General features: G+C 46.3%; 1 protein-coding gene across 5 annotated transcripts in view; it reads right to left on the bottom strand.

Moving 5' to 3' along the window:
• The window catches only part of RALYL (RALY RNA binding protein-like), a 564,488-nt gene that overhangs the window by 30,551 nt on the left and 521,675 nt on the right, over window positions 1-12,262 (bottom strand). For all 5 annotated transcript variants that reach the window (XM_006759135.2, XM_006759133.2, XM_015560925.1 and 2 more), the window contains one exon: window positions 9,032-9,145. In XM_006759135.2, coding sequence (XP_006759198.1) covers window positions 9,032-9,145 — 114 coding nt within the window. The remainder of the gene's footprint in view (window positions 1-9,031; window positions 9,146-12,262) is intronic.

Raw genomic sequence — 12,262 nt, 5'->3', positions numbered from 1 at the left:
ATGGCCCCTTAATTTTTGTCTACAAAGAAATAGTGTTATAAATTATTCTCTGTTTTTTTTTGTATTAATATACAACCTACATGTAATTGCTCTGCTGGCCTATTTCAAAGTGGTGGTGTTTTAATATAGTCCATTGGAAAAAAACCACAACCCTATTTATTAGCTCAAAACTAAATGCATGGGAGACATGACCTGGGTTGAGAAAAACTTTGAGGACAATGGCCATCGATTCATAAAGTTTAACAGAACACAGTCAGCCTATGCTTTAGGCCTGTGGTTCCTCCATCTGTGTCATTGTCTCAGTGGGAAATGCCAAGGCCATTAAGCAAATGGGTTCCATGGACAAACTCACACAGGGAGCACATGGGTCAGTTTCACAAGCAGGTCGGACCCCGTAATCATCTTGTTGAAATGGAAAGGAAAAAGCAACTTGTCCTATTTTTATGAATAATTATCTACTTTTATTCTGCTAGAAATGAGTAATATCCATACCTTCATAACAGTCTCTCTATCTGCATAATCCTTTTCCTACTACCACTTTTACTTTTTATTGTATGAATATGTGTTGTGTGTGTGTGTATATGTGTGTATGTGGTATGTGTTGTTGTATGTGTATTTGTGTGTATGTGTGTGTGTGCACATGCCCACATGTCCCTACTAGTAAAGCTCCTTTGGGGCAGAAACACTTTCATTATCTTTGTATTTCTGGCAGCTAACTCAGAGTCTTACATACAAATTAAATGTTTGCAGAATATATTCACGAATTGTTAAGGAACTAAAACATAAATGTCTGGGTGTCATTATTTTCATAGAGTTGGGGTGATTGTTGAGTTTGGCTCCGTGGAAGCAAACATATGAATCCAAAGAGAAATTAAAAGCAACCTCCTGGTAACATTCCACAGCACAGACGCACACACTAAGTCCAAGTCAAATGTGGGGTCTGAGAGTTCCCAAGAAGAAAGTTGTAAACGATGGATTTCAGCAGAAAAAAAAACTTTATTATGGCTGTAAGTTAGTGAGTGCTCACAAAATGCTGACCATGCAGAATTCACTAACGTTAGGCATTGCAGCATCCTGCAGGGTGGGCTTGTTTATTACTTTAAAGATGAAGAAACGGAGTGTCCATCCTCCCAGTAAGATGGCCAGAGTCACACAGTCAATAAATGTAGGAGCTGAAATTCCCACTGAAGGCATTCCAACTCTAAGAAAAAAGGCCTAACTTGACACCCGTAGGGCACTTTGGCTCTCTCCAGTGACCAGAGCATTTTAAATTCAACAATGAATTAGTCTGCTTAGTTTGGGCCCTTGTTGGAGCTGAACAATGACGTCAAGCTGAGGAGGGACAGTGACGGGTAAGTCCTCTGTGGGAGATGCCTCGGGCTCCAGTAAGCCTGGAGGGAGATGCATCTTCCATCTCTGTCCTGTGTCTGCCTGTTTTCCCGCACATCTCCTTTCTATTTCAAAAGCTACGTGTGATTCAGTAAACAAGTGAGAATATTTAGAATTTATGTTCGAAGCATGTGTATTAAATTCATTTTGCTGCATAGCTGTTGCCGTTAATGTAACTCTGAAACTGGTTGAGCTGGCAATCCAGCTTTTTGACATGCTGGTTAATTGCTAGCTCAGCCTGCTGAGCAGACGGCTGGAGGAATGTTGATACAAAAACAGTGACATTAATCATGGGAGCCAAGCCAGTGTCCTGAAAGGTTTGTTTCTCACACCAGTATCAACTGTGTTTAGAAATTCTACATCACAGCTCCTGAATTTGACCCGATGATTCCAATCAATGTCATTTAGAAGATGTGGCTTCTTACGGCTGGTACTACTGGCAGGAGCACACGTGAGCAGCAGGCAAGCTAGCGATGAAACATCAGTTGCTGAAGCGCATTCCTGGAGAACGTGACCTCCAAGCTGTCCACACGAGGTGCCTCGGACTGTCGACGTCACCACAAATGCCATATAAATCGTTTAGAAAAGTGCTGAGATATTGTGTTTGTTTAAATGTTGCAATAATTGTAAGGGTCAGCTATTACTTTTCCCCATTTTAGTAAAGGTTATAAGGCCCTTTCCAGATTTCATTCAGGCACAAAGTCGCTGCTCTTAGTCGGACTAGCTCTCAGGGATCCTCGCCAGGACAAGGAGTCAGGAGGCGCCGGGGAGCCATGAGCAGGCCAGCTGGTGGTGTGGGTGAAAGTCCTAGCTGACCTGCCCGTGTTTGCTGATTGACTCCTGGAAGGTAGGTTTCTGTCTCCCATGGAAGGTTGCACAACTTGGTAAAATTACTAAGATGTCACTGAATTATACTCTTGAATGGTGTAAAACTTGTGTTCTGTAAAATGCATCTCAAGAAAGTTGTTTAAAAACGAAGGTAGAACAGTGTCAGTGAGAGGTGAGGAGGGTTGAGGGCTGAGAAAGCAGGGGGGCGGAGTAGAGAGAGCCTGGAAGGAGGACGCTGCTGCACTGGCCACTGAGTGGGCAGAGGTGCTGAGCTCGCGCTGGGATGGCAGGGCTGCTGTCAGCTGATGGGAGGAAGGACCGGGATGGGACTCTATTGGGATGAGAAAGTGAGGAGAGCGTCCACTGGAAAGACTGAGTGAGTGACTTCCCAGGGCCTGAGGCTGTCCGTGGCCGGCCGGCTAGCTGCAGTTTCTTCCTCACCATGGGCCTGGCCTTTTTCTCGGGGCACTTACTTTAGAGATGTTGCTATGGGAACTCTTACTCTGCCCCTTTGGGATGCAAATCTTTTACAAGTATCCAGACATGTCTTCTCAAGACCTAGAAAGTGTCCCTTTGAAATCTGATCATTAAGAGAGACAGGGTCCCCTCCCAGTGTCAGCCGGAGATGGACACCTACCTTCCCTGCCCACTTGGCTAACACAGATGCTCCTGCTGACCCACCTCCCACTGCTGTCCCCAGTGCTTGTCCATGAGCTCCTCTAGCCGTTAGATGCCCCCACCCTTCGTTTTAAAGGGGTGGAGCTCGGTTCCCACAATCCACAGCGGTCTTGACCCCTCTTGCCACAGTCTTGAATGATGTCTTCCTTGCCATTTTTAACGCGTCCAGCTCCAATTTCCTCCTACAGTTCTCTGAGGGGCAGCATAGGAAGTCTCCACAGCACCCGAAAGTTCTGATGGAGTTGTTAAAGACAGCTCCCCCGCCCCCCAATTTAGCTTCTTTAAAACATTTAATATTTTCAGTCCAGTATTTCTGAGACTCTTTAGAAGAAATAGCACTGTCTGTCCCTCCCTGCTCCCCATTTTCAGCTCCTTAAAGTCTTTCTACTCGCTCAGCTTATTCTTTCCGAGACTCCCTCCCAGGTCTTCATAACGCGATGCCATCGCTCCTTCTCCATCAGTCCGGTGCCCTGTGTGCTGCCACCACCCTCTGGAGGCGGGGATTCAGTTCTCTGCCACAGACCCTCTCCTCCCCCGCTCAGGGGCCTCCTGTTCCCATCTTTGCTTTCTCCCAGGTTTTCTGGGGGTGTTCCTCCAACTTGTCTTCCTTCCTGTGTTGTAATTTATTTTGCCATCATGTGTTAATTTCTAAAAAGCTCCTTTACCTGCCATCTGAATCCTCGGTTTATGTTTCAGGTACTTATTTCATGAATGCACTCTTTTCTCATTCACAAGGTATTAATCTGCATTTTTTCTCATTTTGTTTTTGAAATTTTATTCTTTCCGCACAATCTCGGTTTCCTCCAATTTGTTTTCTATTTTGGTATTTGCTTTTTATGTTACATCTTTTCTCCTGTCTGTTCCCAGTAACAGTTGGGTGTTAGAGTGCCAGCCGGCAGTGTGTACAATGGGGTCTGTTTCTGCAGGGTGACCTGTTGACCATTTCAATGGGTGGCACCCATGCCAGCATCTTTAAATCTTTCTTTTATAGCTGGTCATATTCCCACTTGAGAAGTCTTCTAGTGCCTTCCAGGAGCCTGGCTCCTGAGAGGGAGAGAATGCTGGGAGTTTCTAGAGGAATGGTGTAAACTCTTCTCTCTCTGTTTTCAAATGCTCTCCAATCTGTCTAGCAGCCTGAGATCTGCCGTGTTAGCTCTGTTAGAAGACACTTCTTCAGTCTCCTACTGGGCCAGCAGCAGTCGGGAGGATAACACGGGTTTCTGGCTCCCCAACGGGCATTCTGCCATGTTTACTAGAGGAAGATGGTTGCCTTCATGCTGAGATTTGGGGGAGTTGGGTGATTAAAACCGGACCCAGGTTGTGTGGGTGTGCTGAGTTTGGTCCACTTGTCCATCGGCCCAGCCTCCACAGCTGGGTCCCCATTCTCCTTAAGATGAGGGGTTTTCAGTTTAAAGATCCCATCACACATTTGATACAGTTCCAGGAGGGAGCAGGGCTTGGTTCTTGTGTTTGCTCATTTGTAACAAGAAGCATCAGCAATTTGATCCAAACTATCAATGACAGGAAGGTATCAGAACAGAAATGAGGTCACACTATAGGTGGCAACCCAGTCACACTGAAGCAGCGCCCTCCCTCTGAGAGCCACAGTCTGTGACCAGAGAAGAGAGATGGCAATGGTTCAAGATGAGGGACTCAGGCCTTCACTCTGGTTGGAGCCGCCTTCAAGCCTTCACTGCCCCACCCAGCCACCCAGGGTCGGGTTGCACATGGGATGCCCACTGCCCCAGGTCTCAGATAGCAGGCCTGGATGGCAGCAGGGCAGGGGGGATGGCACTGTCCCGCCCCAGCACCCCAGGTGGCAAATAGCAGGCCCAGGTGGCAGTGGGGCAGGCGGGATGGTGCTATCCCACCCTGCCTGCAGTATGCAAATTAGCTGCCATCTCTGTTGGCAGTTTAATTTGCATATCTCACTGATTAGCCAATGGGAGGTGTAGCAAAGGTATGGTCAATTACCATGTTTGTCTATTATTAGATAGGATTCTGTTCAAAGGTTTAAGAAGGCGGGGTATTTTAGCTCTTTTAAATATTTCATTGGCTGTTACCTTCACAAGGGATTGGACATTAAGCTCGGTTTCAGGGGACATAAAAGGGGAACTGAAATGAGTGAAAGCAGCAGACATTTGGTTCAGAAGAGCGGACCCTTCCATAGGTGCCTGAGACCCCAGTATGAACAGGGACCACGTGACTAACATCAGTGCATGCCCGGGGGCACCCATACACTAGCTGGCTGAGCAGCGCACCCATGCGCAGCTGCAGCAGGACTGAAGTCTCATGTTTCCAAAGAAGTCATGTATTTTGACATTTATTTATAATCTTCCATTTTTGGACATTGATGTTCATAAAAAAAACCTCTATCCTTTACCACGCACATGGGAAGATGGATATACCCCAAATGGGACTCTGGCCTGTGACCACTCTCATGCTTCAGTCTAGCATTATCATAAACATGACCTATGCCCACTGGGAGTGGCTGAGAGAGACCGGCTGACCATGTATTAGCCATTCCCCCAGGAATAAAGTGGAACTAGATAATGTCTAATTGCCCTTTCATAGCAAAGACTGGATGTCTGGCATGTGATTTTTTTTTTTTTAAAGTGTGGCCACCCATGGAGTAATTGTGCCCATTGTTTTTCCTGTTCTTTCTGTACACCCTTTCGGGTCGTTCAACATCACCATGTAAACTACATAACACTTGTGCTATTCATATGTGGCAATTTATGTGTGGAATAAAGCACATTTTTAGGCTAAACTGACGTTAAGGGTTATTTATTGTTTTCGATAAATAGTCAGTATATCCCAAAATTGTTACCTGAATTATTCAATGGAAAAAATACCACAAGCGTGGTGGATTCATAACAATGATAATTTAAAAGTTGGGACTACTTTTGAGGCCAGGATCCCTCCATCTAGCTGACACGGGAAGGGGGAAGGGCTGGAGACCCTGAGAGCAGTCAGACGTGCTCCTGCTGGGACGAGGCTGATGGCGGGGGGGGGCGGGCAGAGAGGAGGAGAAGCCCGGCCTTGTTCTTGGAGGGAGGTTTCCAAGCTCAAAGAAAGAGCCCGTGTACCACGCGAGTCTCTGCTGGACGCTGTTTGAGGTGCAGAGAATCCAAAATGTTGTAATTATACTTCAGCACACGGACTCCTGACGCTTAGGGATTCACTCCCAACAACCCAGAAGAAGGCCTGTGCAGCCTGAACCCAGCCACGCGGGAGTGGGGTGGGGGAGGAGAGGAGGAGGCGCGTTCTCCCCCCACCCCCATCTCCTTCCTGCCTCTGCCTTTGCCCTGAGAACTGTCATCATCTAACGATGTAAACTGAGAATGAGAGACGAATAAAACAGCAACAATAAAAGTCAATGTTAGCTACCAAATAATTAGTTTGCAACCAAATAAATATTAAAATGAGTGCCCCTGAATATTAATAAGGAGATAGTGAGTCTTTTAAAGAATTTTACTGTATTTCTCTCTACTTTCTATAATGTAGGGTTGACTCTTTTCATACAACCCTGTTGTTTTTTTTCATAAAAAATATATAGAAAATGATCATCTTATCTCTATAAAAATGAATGAGGTTCAGGAGACAAATGGCAAAAGAAAAAAATTAGCAATGAAATAATTTCACTTTCTTCCCAACATGGGAAAGGAAGGGGGCATGCCCATCAAAGGACCAAGCCCATCGCTTAAGAAGCAACGTCTCTGACGGGAAGCTTGGACACGCGCCGGCCGCTGATGAAAGGAGGCGCGCTTTGGGCCTGGTGTCCGCTCGCAGACACCTGCAGGGCACTGCCAGCCTGGCAGGATGGGCTGAAGCAGCACAGTTTCCTCTTGGAGGTGGTCTGGATTTAAATGAGCTCTCCACAACCCTTTCAGCTGAAGTGGAAATTGGTTGTCAAAGTCCTTCGCTGCAGGGGTTGTTTTACATAATAACGAATTTCACAGACGTTCCTTGAAGGAAAACACTGATTCAGGGATGTCCTGGGATATTTTTGTCTGGAAATGCTTTCGATTTCTGCCCCAGACGGCATGTGACAAACTCCCTCCAGCCTACATTTCTCCAGTGAGCAGGTCAGGCAGCGAATCTCTGCTCAGCAGAAAATACATTTGAAATAGAAATTTTTAATAAACATGAGTCTGCTTCCTCTCTCATTTCTCATCCATATGAACTAAGACGTGGTCAGGAGCCGCTGCACGTGGTGAGAAGACGGGCTGCAGGAACCTGGGGGAAACACTCCTTGTCGGATATGTCTGCTCCCACCAGCCCGAGGTCGCTCTGATCAGAGCCTTTACCCGTCGCCAGGGACTGCGGACCAACTTCCATAGGCAGCCTGTCATTCCTCACAGTGGGAGGCACCGCTGTCCTCACTGTGGGTGAGGAACAGGCTCAGGCAGAGGTAGGGGCTGGGCGGATTGCACCCGCGCTCATTCCTGTCTCCCGGAGGCCCCACGTGCCTCCTGAGCCGGGCTGCTTGGTCCTTACCCAGCGACACGGTCACATCAGGCCAGACGCTGTGTCGGAGCCCAGGGCCCACATCCCTGCAGGTTCTCCCCAGGGAGGAGCTTCCCAGGCAGCCGCAGGAGTGACACCCTGGGATGAGGCCCTGGTGGCACCTGAGATTGACACTACAGATGGGAAAGTGATAGGGGGGCTTATAATCTGATAGAGCACCTGGATTCATCTGAAAGAGAATCATGTTATTTTAAATCTTAGAACACATGTACTCATGTGAATAGGGTTAAGTTTTTCTTAAGTTTACTTTGCAAGGCCTGTGCGAAGCAATGGAGGAGGTGACTCAGCCCTGATAAGCATGGTCAGGCCGACCCACCAGGAGTCAAAACATCATCTTGCCAACATCATCTTATCACCTGATGACAAGGACAATAGCAGACATCTGTGGACCCCCAGGACTGCACGCCTCACCCCAGCCCCTTCTCCTTTATAACCCTGCCCCCTGCACCTGCTGGGAGGCAGGATTTGATGCTTGTAAGGGCCCTGTCTTCTTGGTTGCCTTATGTAATTCAACCCAGCCTTCGTTACTGGACACAGTGACAGGCAGCCTGAGCCCAGGGGTTTCCTGGTAACAAAAAGACAGTGGACTCACCCACAGACCTGGGCTTGAGACCTGGGCTGCCACTAACTGGTTACGTGGCCATGGAAAAGTCTGTCTGCCTCGACCCTCTGCTTTCTCCTCGTGGAGGTGAGGGGCTGGATGGGAGCAATGGCTTTCAAAACTGTATTATTATTTTTTCAAATGAAACTTTTTGCAAATGAAGTCATAGATTGAGGCCCAATGGATAAAACAGATGGAGGCGACCCTTCTGCCTGGGAGCAGAGGCTGGGCTGGAGGAGGGCTAGTTACCCTCTTTTACCACCTTATCTTGTCTCAAGGGGCCTCGGGGGATCTGAGGCTGCACAACACAGTGTCAGCCTGGGCACCAGTCACCTCCAGGCTCACCCCAGTTCTCACATTCTGTGATTCTAAGCGACAGCGTGGCCACAGAAAAAGGGCACTAGTATTGCATGAAAAGGGACTGGGAGCCAAGGTCAGGGCTGACAATTCAGGGCCCAGAGACATGACATAGTGAAACTGTAATCAACGACTTGGCTGGTGGCAGAGACACTGGGGTGGTGAGTTCTGAACTGGGTCCTGAAATCTCACAGAGTCACACCGAGGCAGGAGTTGGGCTTTGTGATCACGACCTTGAAATCCAGTCAATGCTGCTGCAGTTAATTTAATGACGTATGAATTGTACTTTTAGTCTGATAGCATTGGCCCATGAATTGACTTTATTTTCTTAAAGGTTACTTGATATTGACCTATAAACTTCCAAGGACAATCACACCACTACTTAGCATCAACATACTTTTCATTTTTCCCTTTTGTGAATATATGAATTTTAGACAAATTGGCTCATGTTCTCTGAAAAGTAAAAGACCAGATCTCCCTGTTGTAATTCTAGCTTACAGACTTCACAGTGAATCTGCCCTAAACTCTATGAAGCCTGCGCCTGGCCCTGGCCCCGTCCTTGGCCCCGCCCTGCCCAGGCCCCTGGCCCTGCCTGTCTAGGTGACTGACAGTGTCTCTGATTTCATTCCCACAAGTCTGTTCACTTACCCGCCTCTGCCTTCTGCTGCTTCTCAATCTTCTCCAGGCGCCCCAGCAAGGAGTCGATTTTAGTTTTGATCTGCGTTAATTCTTTCTTGATTGTCTGTAACTCATCCGATTTCACTGGAAGGGGAAAAGGGACAGAAAGGCCAGGAAGTCAAAGGCCAGGACTCTGCACGCACCTCATGGACACCCTGTGTTTTCCCCAGATGCTGTCAAATCCCAGGATGCTTTGGAGTCCCACCCGCTCTGACCGCCTCCAGCTCCCCGCACACCGAGGACTGGATCACACAGTGATTCTCCAGGATGGGAGCCTCTGACGTGGCTTCTCACCGATGTGGTGCAGAGGTGGTGGGATCTAGAAATAGTCTGTAAAATAGCTGACACTAAATTCAGTTTGGCAAATAGTTGAGTAACTCTTAGATGGACTCAGATTGAGGGAGGATTCAATCCTGACAGGTGTGTGACTAATGATACTTTTAGGACTATGTCGTGACATATTTTAGCCATCAGTGATATTTTTAATCCAGTTCTTTGGTGATTGGTTGGAACCAGAATATCACACTTTCCCCCTAAAATGTCTTAGATGCTAGAGAAGTCTCCCAACTTACAGAACGCTTGTACTTGACTTTTTAAAAAGGAAACTGAGGCAGTGAGCTGTGCGGGCCCCTCTGAGCCCTGACGCCAGAGGAAGGAAATGCACTGATGTTCGTTCCCACTGCCAGTTTCACTCAGATGGCTCTCATGCTGGGTTTTTGCTGTTTACTATGGTTTTAAAGATAAAAGGTAAGACTAATAGAAGATTGACAACTTTCCATTTTGTCAAGTAAGGATGTTAAAAAACAACAATTATAACAAGCATCCTAAGATCAACTATAGTTAGAAAGAAAAGGGCTTAAGAAAAGGACAACCTCATATTGACCAAACACTCCTTTAAACGAAATATGTTTATGATCATGAAAAATCCACTGCGCCACCCTTATCTTCCCATTTTGATGAGAACGTTTGGAAATGCTGTCAGGGACCCACAGAAACCTGAGCCAGAAGATGTTGAAGCTGGCGCTGTGGGAGCCACACCTGCCTGTGAGCTTTCACGGTGGGGGAGGGGGGGTTGGGGTGTCTGTGTCCCAGCAGAGAGCTATGCTCAGGGTCTGGGGCACAGTCCTGGCCACGTAGCTCAGTTGGTTAGACCGTTGTCTTTATATGCCAAGGTTGTGGGTTCAATATCCAGTTAGGTCACATACAAGAATCAATTGACCAATGAATGCATAACTAAGTGGAACAACATGAAACAACAAATTGATGTTTTTCTCTCCGTTCCTCTCTCTAAAATCAATCAATAAAAAATTTTAAAAAGGTCTGGGGCACAGAACTTGATATCAGGGACTATCCTTCTCTGTCATTTTCTGTTCAAATTTATTATGATTTGAACTTGGCCATTCCCCAGAAATTTCAGAAAAAAACCCTGAGTGTTTAAATTGATTCTTCAGTCTTCAGGAAATTTATTGTAAATAATAAAAACTAAATGCAACCTATGTTTGCTTGAAATACGGCTGTCTGTCAACTCAGATATGTCATATAATATACATGATAAATTATGCATTAATGTACACTAATCGCTCAAAGGAAGAAAGACTTTCTCCAATATGAAAATGAGAAAACTTTTCCATTATAAAATCATAAATTTTTCATAAAAAACAGATTTTTTACTTATAACGCAGTCATTGGTAAAATAAAAGCTGCAAGAATCAGGGACCCCTGGAGTGTTCCTAGTCTTAAGAACCTAAATGAAAGCAGAAGAGTTTAAAGTAGAGAATTGCTCCTTATGTCCATCATTTCAAAGGCATAAAGTTGCCGTTGTTGAATTGCAGCTCAATTTGAAAAACATCATCTGTCTCAACTTCGAATGGGCTCTGCTTTGAAGAATGATTTCCACTCCTTTTGATGAAAGCACCCCATGTAGTTTTACTTAAACCTATCGAATGTAATAGAAAATAGTTTATAACAGTAGCTTCGGTGTCGGGAGCTGGGGGTGGGGCTGTGCCTGGGAAGTAACAGATTTCTCAGTAAGTGGAGCCACTCTGCTGCCCAGGAATGCAATTGGCTAATTTTAATTTATCTCCTTAATAAACATAAACAAATTAACCACCAATGATCAGTATTGTACAAACTACATTACATACCAACAAGGCACCTGGACTCAGTAGTAGGAACTTGTAAGTGTGAGGGGAAAGGTTTGCTTTGCCTGGACTCATGCCTGGCTCTGGGGGACGCTCTGACCACAGTGGGGTCGCTGTGAAATCTGACTAATTGTCTAGGACAGTGATTCCCAAAGTGGGCGCTACCGTCCCCTGGTGGGCGCTGCAGCGATCCAGGGAGGCGGTGATGGCCACAGGTGCATTTGTTTTAACTTTTTTTGTATTACCTTTCTATTCTGAGTTCAATAAGTAGTTTCATAATTTCAAACTTCAATGTTTCTAATTTACACCTTTCGTTACTATATTTTATGAAAAAGGTAGAAACATTAATACATATATCTTTCTGTTTAATTGCTATTAAAATTGAAAAAAAAATAATTTCCAGGGGGCGCTGAGTAATATTTTTTTCTGGAAAGGGGACGGTAGGCCAAATAAGTTTGGGAACCACTGGGCCAGGATGATTGGAGCTCAGAGAAAACAGGGGTGGAGTCGGCCGGCTCTGCCTCTTTCCTGCCCCCACCAGGGCAGGCGGTGGGTGCGGCCCGTGGGTGCCCCACCTCTTTCTTGGATGCAGAGCGCAGGCGCTCCAATAGACCGGCTGGTTCCCTTCTTACGCCTGCATTCCAGAGGACCCTGCCGTGAGCCACCTCTGTGGCCCTGTGCTTCTCTCTCACTCTCTTCTGCCTTTTTTCTACCTTTTTGGTTCCTGTTAACAATTTCTCTACCGCTTGGTGGGTGACATTCATTCCCTGTGTTTACCTACCCCATCAATATTGTACAACGGCAGTTTTCTAAACTTAGAATTTTAAAAATCTTTGCAACTTTGATTTCTGATATTTTTCCAAAACAACAAAAGTTAGTTCAGAATTTGGGCGAGCCTTGGGTCCAAAGCGCCCATGCCTGCTTCCTTTTCCCCGCGGGCGGCTTTTCTCTCCCAGTGTGTCCTCTCTGCCCCCTTCCCTGGGCTCTGCCCTCGTCTGCCCAGCTCTGGAGTGGGACCTGTAGAGACTTACTTACAAGTCATAAGTCTTTCTGCTTAAAA

The sequence above is a fragment of the Myotis davidii genome, unplaced genomic scaffold (assembly GCF_000327345.1).
Source record: "Myotis davidii unplaced genomic scaffold, ASM32734v1 scaffold14, whole genome shotgun sequence".
NCBI lineage: Eukaryota > Metazoa > Chordata > Mammalia > Chiroptera > Vespertilionidae > Myotis > Myotis davidii.
Note: the sequence above shows the minus strand (reverse complement) of the source record. Positions and strands in the feature narration are given on the sequence as shown.